The sequence below is a fragment of the Cervus canadensis genome, chromosome 29, assembly GCF_019320065.1.
Source record: "Cervus canadensis isolate Bull #8, Minnesota chromosome 29, ASM1932006v1, whole genome shotgun sequence".
NCBI classification, from domain to species: Eukaryota; Metazoa; Chordata; class Mammalia; order Artiodactyla; family Cervidae; genus Cervus; species Cervus canadensis.
In genome coordinates, this window is record NC_057414.1 from 18,632,769 (window position 1) to 18,646,089 (window position 13,321).

Sequence of the window (13,321 nt, forward strand, 5' to 3'; positions counted from 1 at the left end):
TCCAATAAACTATTTAACATGGTAACAGATCCTTCTTGATATTGAAAGTTGAAATAGAGACAATAATATTGTTTGTAGGAAGAGCAGCTATGACAAGTAAAACATTAACAATAACAAGAATGGCAAATACTTTGTTTACTTAATATTTATTTAACATCAAATGCATGTTGTCTGCCTTCATCAATTTTTTATCCTAATGGTAGGAACAATTTTCATACAGTAAGTTAAGCATTCTGATAGGCATGTCGTAGAGTGAACTTCACAAAAGAAGAATCTTTCCTAAAATGATTGAGGTCATTATTAGGAAATAGCCAATAAAAGATGCTGTGTTTATTTGCAAAGAGTGCGTGTATGCCTGCTAAGTTGCTTCTGTAATGTCCAACTTTTTGTGACCCCATAGACTGCAGTCTGCCAGGCTCCTCTGTCCATGGAATTCTCCACACAATAATGCTAGAGTGAGTTGCCATTTCCTTCTCCAGGAGATCTTTTCAATTCGGGGATCGAATTGGAAATCAATCCCACATCTCTTACATCTCCTGCACTGGCAGGTGGTTTCTTTACCACCAGCAACACTAGCCCTTGGAAAAAATAGCTTGATAAAGAAAACAGGATATGTTTCACACTTGATAATATACATGTTCCAATGCTATTCTCTCAGATCATCCCACCCTCGCCTTCTCCCACAGAGTCCAAAAGTCTGTTCTATAAATCTGTCTCTTTTTCTGTCCTGCATATAGGGTTATCATTACCATGTTTTAAAATTCCATATATATGCATTAGTATACTGTATTGGTGTTTATCATTCTGGCTTACTTCACTCTGTATAATGGGATGGGGAGGGAGGCTGGGGGGGTGGATCAGGATGGGGAACACATGTAAATCCATGGCTGATTCATGCCAATGTATGGCAAAAACCACTACAATATAGTAAAGTAATTAGTCTCCAACTAATAAAAATAAATGGAAAAAAAAAAGAAAACAGGATAAAGGAGTGCTGCGGGGAAATCATCAAATTTACATTTCAAATTTACATATGCCCCATGGCCATATTACCTGGGGCAGGTCACAAAATCTGCCTTTCAACTTTCTTGTGTGATAAATTGTGGGATTAGTTCCAGAAAAACATCTACTTCTGCTTTATTGACTATGCCAAAGCCTTTGATTGTGGATCACAACAAACTGTGGAAAATTCTTCAAGAGATGGGAATACCAGACCACCTGACCTGCCTCCTGAGAAATCTGTATGCAAGTCAAGAAGCAACGGGAGTTAGAACGGGACATGGAACAACAGACTGGTTCCAAATCGGGAAAGAAGTACATCCAGGCTGTATACTGTCACCCTGCTTATTTAACTTACATGCAGAGTACATCATGAGAAATGCTGGGCTGGATTAAGCTCAAGCTGGAATCAAGACTGCCGGGAAAATATCAATAACCTCAGATACACAGATGGCACCACCCTTCTGGCAGAAAATGAAGAACTAAAGAGCCTCTTGATGAAAGTAAAAGAGGAGAGTGAAAAAGTTGGCTTAAAACTCAACATTCAGAAAACTTAAGATCATGGCACCTGGTCCAATCACTTCATGGCAAATAGATGGGGAAACAGTGGAAAGGGTGGCTGACTTTATTTTTTGGGGGCTCCAAAATCACTGCAGATGGTGACTGCAGCCATGAAATTAAAAGAGGCTTGCTCCTTGGAAGAAAAGTTATGATCAATCTAGACAGCATATTAAAAAGCAGAGATATTACTTTGCCAACAAAGGTCCGTCTAGTCAAGGCTATGGTTTTTCTAGTAGTCATGTATGGATGTGAGAGTTGGACTATTAAGAACGCTGAGAGCCAAAGAACTGATGCTTTTGAACTGTGGTGTTGGAGAAGACTCTTGAGAGTCCCTTGGACTGCAAGGAGATCAAACCAGTCAATCTTCAAGGAAATCAGTCTTGAATATTCATTGGAAAGACTGATGTTGAAGCTGAAACTCCAATACTTTGTCCACCTGATGCGAAGAATCGACTCATTGGAAAAGACTCTGATGCTGGGAAAGATTGAAGGTGGGAGGAGAAGGGGACGACAGAGGATGCGATGGTTGGATGGCATCCCCGATCCAATGGACATTAGTTTGAGTAAACTCTGGGTGTTGGTGATGGACAGGGAGGCCTTGCATGCTATGGTTCATGGGGTCACAAAAAGAAGGATACCACTGACAGACTGAACTGAACTGAACTAACATTTAGGTAAACTGTGGGATTTCAAATTTAGGGTTTCCCGGGTAACTCAAATGGTAACGAATCTGCCTGCAATTAAGGGAGACCCGGGTTTGATCCCTGAGTCAGGAAGGTCCCCTAGAGAAGGCAATGGCAACACACTCAAGCATTCTTGCCTGGAGAATTCCATTGACAGAGGAGCCTGGTGGGCTACAGTCCATGGAGTTGCAGAGAGTCGGACACGGCTGAACAACTATTACACACAAAATTTAGAAAAGCCACAGAGGACAGTGAAGGAAAGGGGAGCCTGGCAAGCTGCAGTCCATGCGGTTGTGAAGAGTCAGACACGACTTAACGACTTAACAACAACAGTAGACAGTTATCGGAAAACTCAAAGGGGATAACAGATGTGTGACATAACTTTGCAAAAATATGCTTATTCATTTGGCTATCTGCTATACTCTGGCATTGTAAAGGAAACCAAAATTAAAAAGTCACCATCTTTTCTTCAAGAAATTGAAAAAGTACAACACATGAAATAAAGAAATATAAAAGTGAAAAGAGTAGGTAGACAGATGGGACTCTGCAAAGTGTATGCAATTAAAGAGCAGGACAGCATTTAATAAATTATTATTTCCCCAGCAATGGCAGAGAAGGGAGATGTACATCTTGGAAAATAAGTTTGATGACTTTAAGGATACTAAAGATTGATATACCTAATGATTAATCAATATGATGTTACTGACTGATCAGTATTATTATGCCATTCAGGTGTTATGGTTACAGAGATGAACAAGACTTACAAAGATCATATCTTTATGAAGCCCTATTGGAAAGAAAAATATGCACAATGAGCAATATTTACTCATTTACTAGATGTATGCCTTTGGGAAATTTGATTTTTTGTGAATTTTTCTTTAATTTTGTGAAGATATTGTTAAACAGATTTAATAAGAAAAAATTTAAAAATTCACCTTGTACAATGATGGCACAAAATTAAAAAAATTAAAAATTTCAATTACATTTATGGATTGACTTGTTATTCTTTTAAAAAGGTAATTCCACACAAAATTACACATTTCTTTCAAATAATCTCCTAGAATGTAATTAGATGTCTTAACAGGCTACAGGTCCAGAGAGACTGAGAGCCCTGGAAATATTGTAAGGATTGACCACTTCTGGCATTTCTTTCACTACATGTTTAGAAAATTCTCAGTGCCAGATGTTCTATTCCTCTAAGAAGGTGCAAGTGTCAAATATTCTTTGTTGTCTCGTAAAACTTTTGAATTTCCACTTAATGAAAAGGTACAGTTCTGGCATCAGCTTCCTATGGCAATCAATTCACAATACAATATAAGTACATCCCTAATGCTCCGTGTATACTCCCACCATAGGACTGTCATTCCCGCACTCTTCCATCATGCTACCTGTCACTGTGTCCTATTGGAGTCTAAGTGATTTTCCTATTTTCATGTTCTCAAGACATAATACAGCTTCTGGAACATGAGCTTGGGTGTTGGCTTCAAAATAGCAGATCTATCTCCTAACTGTCCTCATGCTCTTAGCTTCCGAGCCCTTTTCTGTTTTCTTACCTATAAAATGAGACTAATAATAATCATAGCATAATTATCATGTGAAAATTAATTTTAAAACATGAAGAAAGAGTACCTAACACAAAAGACCACATTCAGTAAACTGCAACTGCAGTGGTTACTGACACCATCCTCACGGTCACAGGACTAGAAAGCTAAGAACAATGGTGATTATGCAAGGTTCAGAAACGTGCTTCTGGGCAATAACTAACAGACCAGCTTTGAGTCAGACCGCTTGTATTTAAATTCTGGCTTCCTTTGTGACATTCAAGCATGATTCCTCATGTATAACAAGACAAATCACATTTATGATGCCTATTCTCATTGGTATGTTATGAGAATTAAATTCTATAAGACATGCAAAGCTTTTGGGGTATACTGTATATTCAATAACTACAATGTTAAAGGAAAATATTAAAATATATTCTCAGATATTTCAGAAACTTTTCAAGTATAGGTATTGTGTTTGGTTTTTGCTTGAGATTTCACTGAATGTTAATACATTTTCACAGATGACACTTTCCTATGTGAGGATTTACCCGCTGCAGTAATGAGGTTTATCAAAGAATTTTCAGAACTATCTTTTGTGGAATTTAAAGTTCTTCTCTAGAGATCATTTATATATTCATTTAAGTCTTGGCCATAATTACTTTTCATCCTTTTGTAACACAAAAAACACAGGGGTCAAGTTGATCTTAGAAGCTGTGAGAAATTGATGGCTTTGCCAAGCACACAAATTTCTCATTCCTGACTTTGCAAACCCCAGATTCTTAGACTGCATTTCAAATGACATTTCTTTTCAAAGCTCATATAATAATAAATAATAACTCCCATGTTCAAGCCCAGTAATATCTTCAAAACTGGTAAAAAAAAAAATTGTGGAAGTCTTCATGTATCAATCCACTGAGACAAACTAGGTGATTCCCTACACTTGGCTGCTGAGAAAATTAGTTTTCATCTCACCTGAAGGTTGGTTTTAATTCCATCAAGTTCTCTTGATGTCTTTGTCAGCTGACGGAGGATGGTGCTTCGCTCCTTAAAGACTTGTTTCAGCTGCTTTTCTAGCTCTTCATAGTCCTGTCTAACACAGAAAGAAAAGGCATGAAGGCCTCCCAAATTCTTCACTTGGCTCTAGCCACTTTGGCCATGATCACAAACCCTTGCATTTTAAGCAAAGTCTAGATGAATTGAAACCTTAATTATTAGGATGTTTTGTCTTTATTAGTTCATCTAAAAAGGGAAAATTTAAAAAAAAAAACAGTTTAAAAACAAGACTTCCCATTGATGACTATCCAGGCTACAGTTTCCAGAATAACACTGCACGTCTTTTGCATCTATAACATTGTTTATCAGATACCACTTGTAAATACAGATATTTTCCATGAAATCACCACACTTTGTTCTCAGGTCCTTCAAGCTTTACAGCAAGACATCTGATTGGAACCAAAGGAGCTCAGAGATTTAGATAGATTCTGACACTGGGGGGCAAACTTGGGTAGAACCAGGACAGAATGAAGGGGGTTTTCTTCACCCTTGGTTTGTAGGAAATGGAAGTCCACTGAAAAGGCACCCCTTTCCAAATCTCTACTACTACTAAAGAAGTATTGGACAAAGCAAAAATGCCTCTAAAAATCAGTCAGTCACTACAGTAACTACAGTGAAGTTTGAACAGGCTTGTTAACTATTTTCATGAAAGAAAGACTTATCTATCATACATATATACATATGTAATTTTTTCCCCCATTTTTCTCATATGGACTTTGCAAGATAAGAAGGTAGGTACTTAGTTCTAATTTTGCCAATATAAAAGACTGAGCTCAGAAAAATTTACTATACTAAGATCTATGCAAGGAATGAATGAACAAGTAGGGTGTGTACTTGTGTGTGTATCTGTATATGTCATAGCAAGCATGTACGTGCATGGAAAAAATGTAGAGAAGGAAACTGTCAGTGCAGCCTAGGAACTACACCTGATAGGGAAAGGTTGAAAAATGATTCACTGGCACACAGAGGTAGTTAGAGATCAGAGTCATGAATCCAGGGAACACTTCCTGGTAAAAGTAATACAAGATACATGCACTCTGACCTAGATGTCCATCAACAGATGAATGGATAAAGAAGTTGTGATACATCTATACTATGGAATATTACTCAGCCACAAAAAGGAAAGCATTTGAGTCTGTTCTAGTGAGGTGGATGAACCTAGAGCCTATTATACAGAGTGAAGAAAGTCAGAAAGATAAATATAAATATTGTATACTAACACACATATATGAAATCTAGAAAGATGACACTGATGAATCTATTTGCGTGGTAGCAATGGAGAAAAAGACACAGAGAACAGACCCATGGACACAGCGGGAGGAGAGAAGGGAGAGGCTGAGATGTATGGAGACAGTAACACACTTACAATACCATATGTAAAATAGATAGCCAATGGGAATTTTCTGTAAGACTCGGGAACTCAAACAGGGGCTCTGTAACAATCCAGAGGGGTGGGATGGGGAGGGAGATGGGAGGGAAGGGACATGGGTGCACCCATGGCTGATTCTAGCTGCTGTTTGACAGAAACGACAACATTCTGTAAGGCAATAATCCTTCAATTAAAAAATAACTTAAAATGAGCTTTGAAAGATAAGTCGAATTTAGCTCTATGAAAAGGAAATGCATGTATAAATACTAATAAAAATGAAAATATGTGTATAAATGTCAGAAGGTTTGGAGGAGGAAATAGTGGGTAAGAAATCTGCTTCTGAAATGAGGATGTGGAGGGTATGAGCAAAAGAATGCAAGTCTCTTAACATGGTTAGGAGGATGAGCATTGTTTTGAAAACAAGGAAAAGCAACTGGAGAGTTTTAAGCAGGGACTGACATGTCAGCTTTATGTTTTGGAAAGACTTCTCAGGCTATAAACTGGGAAATGCACTGGAGGAAGGAAAAATTTGGAGAAAAGTAGGCAGTAGAGGAGGTTACCATTGCAATAATCCAGGGGAAAGACTGTTCGCCTAATTTAGATTCAAAGCACTAGAGAGAGAGAAGCTTGGATTGATTTCAGCAAAATATACAAAATTGAATCTATGATATATAATTAAAATTTTTGTATTCTGTGTGTATGTTACAAGGAAAGAGTGGGAAGGAGCTAGTCATTAATGTTGCCAAGCCTCTGGTTTAGGCAACAGTTAAATGCAGCCCTTCACTGAAAGAGTCCACTGTATAAACAATTTTTTAGTGAAAACTGGGTTGACACATTCTGTATTCAACTTGTAGGAAAATGGCTCAAATTCTCTCTTTAGTTTCTTTGTCTGTAAAAGACAGTGCTACATGACCTCATGAGATTGTTATGTGTTACATGGGCAACTTATATAATGGAGGTAATTCATTTTTAAAAATATAAAATTTTTATGACTGAGGAATTTGATGAATTTACCATCTTTCTGCAGAATTATAAAGGAAATGGGTCTACCAGCGAGCTTAGTCATGACTTAACAAATGAATGCCATCTACAATAATTTTCTATTACAATTCTTTGCCTTTTCTCATTTTTTTAAACACAAGTTTCTAGCACTCTTCACTTTCTTCTTATTCAAAGGAAATTGGAATGCTCCACTGTAAGAACCTCAATATTTCTCCCTGGCTTTGAGATTTTCACTGATGAATCAGCCAGTAATAAGACAGCGATTAATGTCCCAGGTTTCCTTTCAATCTCATTAGCAAAGTCAAATAATGAACAGCAAGGCACACAGTCATCTACTTCTAATTATACAACTTTACTTCATGACCTGATTTATCTTCCTGAATATTTGTGACAACAGACACATCTCCAAAATTATTTTAAGTGACCATAATCAATCACAGTATTACATTCCAAATATTGACAATGTATTACATGCAAGATGGTCTTCTGTATGCTCACTTTTCTAATCTTCAGAACTTTATGAGAAAAGCACTAATATTAATAAGTTCTAGTACTAATTCCATTTTACAGTTGAAGAAACTGAGTCACAGGAATAATAACTTCCAGTAACATATTAAGGAAGTGTATCGGTCTCCAGTATCCAATGTCTTTGCCATTGCACTGTAGGAACATACTGATTGCCTACAATTTTGTTAGAAGTTCACTGTGTCTGTCACAGATCTCATTGTGTGCTATTTATGCCATCACTGTTGCATATATAAGTTTTCAGTATTTGGATTTATTTGCCATTAAAAAAATTATCAACAGCATTCCTTTATTATCACTTTTAATCATCTTTTTGTTGAAGTATAATTGCTTTATAATGTTCTGAAATCAGCTATGTGTACACATTTATCTTCTCCCCCTTGGACCTCCCTCCCAGCCGCTCCCCCATCCCAGACCTCTAGGTCATCACAGAGCATGAAGCTCAATTCCCTGAGCTATACAGTAGCTTTCCACTAGCTATCTATTTTACACATATATGCTAAGTCGCTTCAGTCATGTTCGACTCTATGTGACCCTATGTAGGCCGCCAGGTTCCTTGGTATGGAGATTCTCTAGGCAAGAATACTGGATTGGGTTACCATACCCTTCTCCAGGGGATCCTCCCAACCCAGGGATCGAACCCGAGTCTCCTGCATCTCCTGCACTGCAGGCAGATTGTTTACCGCTGAACCACTGGGGAAGCCCATCTATTTGACACGGATAATGTCTATATGGAAATCCTAATCTCCCAATTCATACCACCCTCATCTTCCCTCCCTGGGTCTGAGTCTCTCCTGAATGTGTGCTTGCGTTCTCAGTCGCTTCAGTCATGTCTGACTCTTTGAGACCCTAGGGACTGCAGCGTACCGCCAGGCTCCTTTGTCCATGGGATTCCATCCTGCTTGCCAAAGAGTTCCATTTGTACCATTTTCTTGGACTCCACATATATACATTAATATATGACATTCGCTTTTCTCTTTCTGAATTACTTCACTCCGTTTGATGGAATCTAGGTCAGTCCATATCACTCAAATGACCCAATTTCAACCCTTTTTATGGCTGAGTAATATTCCACTATATATATGTACCACATTTTCTTTATCCATTCATCTGCCAATGGGCATTTAGATTGCTTCCATGTCCTGGCTATTGTAAATAGTGCTGCAATGAACACTGGGGTACATGTGTCTTTTTGAACTATGGTTTAATTCCATTCTCATATTTGGCCTTCAAATAACTTCATGAGAAAAAGAGAACCAATTTTAATTCCTTCATTTTCTGGCTAATATAATAAGAACCATGAGGATACCATTTATCAGAAAAATAAACCAGAAGTGTTAATAATACAACTCTAGATTCAGTCTTTCAAAGACATTATAAAGGACAAAACCAGTGACTCTGTAGAAGTAAATTACCATGACAGAAGCATGTTACAATCTTATCAGATTTTCTAACATTTACAAGTAAGTGCATGTTTATCTTCCAATACATGGTTTCTCCCAAGACAAAATGCAAAAAGTAAAATGTTCATGCAGTCATGTTTTGCAACTGACTTGTCTTGGAGCTCTTTCCATGTCTACACATATTAAAGTCTGTTATTCCCATATGGTAATATATTTTACCGCTGGATATTTAAAGTGTTTTCAATTTTTCTTTCTCTCTTGAAAAGTAATGAAGTCCATATACATGGGTAAAAATATTTTTCCTAAAATATATGTTCCCAGAAGTTGAAATATTTCACTTCAAAGTTGACATGTTAACTTTGATGGGTGCTAGTAAATTGCCTTCCTGTAAACTAGGCTTTGGCTTCCAGGTAGCTCAGGTGTTAAGAATCCATCTGCCAATGATCCCTGGGTCAGGAAGATCCCCTGGAGTAGGAAATGGCAACCCACTCCAATATTCTTGCCTGGGAAATCCCATGGACTGAGGAGCCTGGCTGGGCTCCAGTGCATGGGGGTCACAAAAAGTAGGACACGACTTAGTGACTAAACAACGACAAAATTAGGCTAGTCTGCACTTCTCTTTTCAGTGCATTCTGATAGTCTTTCTCGACATGTTCACCTGAAATGGAAATTGCCCTCACTTCCTTTATATATTTGTTGATATTATGAGTGAACATTGATATAATCTTTCTGATATGATTTCCAATCACTTTCTCCCTGGTGGCTCAGATGGTAAAGTGTCTGCCTACAATGTGGGAGACCTGGGTTCGATCCCTGGGTTGGGAAAATCCTCTGGAGAAGGAAATGGCAACCCACTTCAGTACTCTCGCCTGGAAAATCCCATGGACGGAGGAGCCTAGTAGTCTACAATCCATGGGGTCGCAAAGAATCAGACACGACTAAGTGACCAAACTTTCACTTTTTCACTCCCAGCCTTATAAAAAATGATTATATTGGGTTGGTGAAAAAGTGCATTCAGGTTTTCCCCTAATATTATATGGAAACCAGAACAAACTTTTTGGCCAGCCCAACATTTTCATTACTTTAATCAGTACTTTAATGAATACTTATATTTCTTCCTTTATACTATCTGTTTAGGCCTTTTGAAAATGTGAAAGTCACTCAGTTGTGTCTCTTTGCAACTCTTTGCAACTATACAGTCCATGGGACTCTCCAGGCCAGAATACTAAAGTGGATAGCCATTCCTTACTCCAAGGGATCTTTCCAACCCTGGGTTAGAACCCAGGTCTCCTGTATTGCAGGCCAATTTTTTACCAACTGAGCCACCAGGGAATATTTTGGGTTAGTGATTGTATGAATTTTCTGGAGCTGCCATTAACAAGATACCACAGGATGGGTGGCTCAGACAATAGACATCTTGGTCTCACAATTCTTAGACCCTAGAAATCTAAAATCAGGTTGTTGGTCAACTTCTTATGAGGGCTGTGGGGGGAGGATCTGTTCTAAGGCTCTCTCCATGGCTTGAGGATGTCTGTCTTCCTCTTATGATTCTTCACATTGTCTTCTGTGTGTGTGACTTCATGTTCAAATTTTCCCATTTTAGAAGGGCATCAACCAATCTGATTCAGAGCCCACTCAAATGACCTCATTTTAACTTGTTATCTTCTGCAAATATCCATCTGTAAATGATGTTACATATGAGGGGTTAGGTACTTCCACATATGAATAATGAGTGAACACAATTCAACCCATAACAGTTACCTATTGATTTGCAGACTATCTGTGTACTGTTTGGTTTTCAGTTGTCATCAAATGGAAAATATTTTTGAAATCTGTTACTGATATTTCATTATCCCTACAATTTTTAAAAATAACTATTTAAAATACATATTATTTAGAATATATTTGTATTTTCTACACAAATAATCCTATGACTGCAAAAAAAAATGATAGTTTCTCTTTTTGTTTTCAATTCTTAAGTCTTTTACTAAGTTCTTTATCTTACTTTGCTATCAGAACCAAGAACATATTGTACAATGTTCAATAGAATTGGTGACATAAATATTATTTTCTTTTTCCAGATTGTAGAAATACTATAGACATCCTCTTCTTATTCTAGATTGCAAGGGAAAAACCTTTCATTATCACAAATACAGTATTTACTACAGGCTTTTTTAGTCACTTTTTTTGTGTACAATTAGTAATATTTCTGCCCTAAATTAGTACAGTGACATGTAAAAATCGTATGGTTTGTTGTATCTGTTGTGGGGAGGTGTCTACAGATTCAATGCTGTAATATGCTTTTAACTATTCAGATATCCTAACTGTGCCTGTGTAAACAGTAATAAAACATATTATTTTTAGGAGTTTGTTCATTTTATTGTCATTGATTTAGTTCATGATTCTGGGGGTTAGCAATTTTGTCTGAGTGCCACTGGGCAGTTCTCTTCTTGACTGAGTTACTCTTGTTTCTTTGATGAGTTCCTGGTCAACTAAATGGCTCTGCCCTGTGACTGATATTATATCATTTTGTCAATGAAGACAGCAGGCCCATCCATATGTTACTCTTCCTCCAGCCTGGCTCATATTTCAGTTGGTTAGAGTTTTAAGAGAATTAACAGAAGTAAAGGATATTTTTTCAGGTTTAATCTTGAAATTGAAAGATGCTACATCTGCCATAATGTACTGGTCACAAAGCAAGTCACAATTTCAGTCCAGATTCAAGAGGTAAAGAAATATACTTTCAAAAGAAAGGTTTAAAAGTCATTCTGCAGATTAGCATGTATATAAGGATAAAAATGATTATGGTCACATTTGCAAAGGATCTGGTACGTAACCCCATGCTGAGTTAAGTTCCTGTACTTTATTTCTCAGGGATTTGTCCTTTGAGTACTTGCCACCTTGTGCATTGGTGGTTTTCCAATGTAGTTAAAGGGATTTTTTGTCATTTCTTTTCCAGTTTTTCCATTAGCTCCAAAATCGTTTGACAATGAACTTGTCTAATTTCACTAAAGATGGGAGTTTGGGGGCCATTATTTAACAAATCATTATTTTTTAACCTCTCAAGGGTAATCAACTGATCAACTGAATCCCACTTCTTCATCAACTCTGAATATTTGAACACTTATACTTGCAACTACCCAATCTCACAGTCCTAGTTTAATTCTTCATTATTTAAATTATTTACAGCATTATATTAATTGATTTATTTGCTTCTCCAAGCTAATTAAAGCACTGCTTTCAAATCAGACTTTCTAAACTTAAAAGTTTTATTTGGATCAACTTACAGTTCAAAATATCAATGCCTCCCTAGGTTATATCAAGGTCAATGTCAAGGTTGCTTGTCTTCTAGCTTGAAACTATCTTCACAGTCCTTCAGTTTCCTTTGCTCAGGTTTTCTTTGCTCATCTTTATCATCATATGTGTCTTGTATTTTGCTAACTAACAGCTAAAAAGAATTTCTTTAAAACATTTAAATGTGTTTTTCTTCATTTGCATTTGTATGAATAAACTGAAATCAAAATAAATCCCCCAAGTAATCATACATTAAATTCTTCCTAAGGGCCACGACACTCAAAAAACCTCATACTCTAGACTTAGCACTTTTGATTTCACAAATGAACGTAACACAAATACAATACAAAACATCTATATACATCGAGTCAGTCTCTTCTCTTTCTCTATTTCTCTTCAGAGTCTTATATTAACAGTATAATTTTAGATGTATGATTTATATATGTATGATTTATGTATATTTATATATATGTCTCACCACAAAATTGAAATTTTTGATTGCATGAATACTGTCTTGTACTACTATTGCCTAGCATAATACTTTCTACTGACAGTGTTAAATTGTACTTGAGCTCTGTTCTCCTGAAAACTATCAGTAGTTAAGAAATTGACCCCAAACTTCTGTGTTCAATGGGTTGTCATTTCCTTCTCCAGGGGATCTTCCCTAGCCAGGGATCAATCCTGTGTCTCCAACATTGGTAAGTGAATGCCTTACCACTGAGCCACCAAAGGAGTCCTTGGGACTAAGGCATTAGGAGAGATCAACTTCAGGTTCATCAATCATGGAAAATTTTAAGGAAGAAAATATAATTTTGTTAGGGGTTGAATGACACATGGGATTATTAAATGCAGTAGAGGGAAAAGATATTCTAGCAGAGAGAACAATAT

At 37.0% G+C, this 13,321-nt stretch overlaps 1 protein-coding gene across 3 annotated transcripts in view; it reads right to left on the bottom strand.

Moving 5' to 3' along the window:
* The window catches only part of LUZP2 (leucine zipper protein 2), a 476,467-nt gene that overhangs the window by 257,942 nt on the left and 205,204 nt on the right, over window positions 1–13,321 (bottom strand). For 2 of the 3 annotated variants that reach the window (XM_043452431.1, XM_043452430.1), the window contains exon 2: window positions 4,760–4,877. In XM_043452431.1, the coding sequence (XP_043308366.1) occupies window positions 4,760–4,877 (118 nt within the window). The remainder of the gene's footprint in view (window positions 1–4,759; window positions 4,878–13,321) is intronic. The other variant, XM_043452432.1, reaches the window with a different exon arrangement.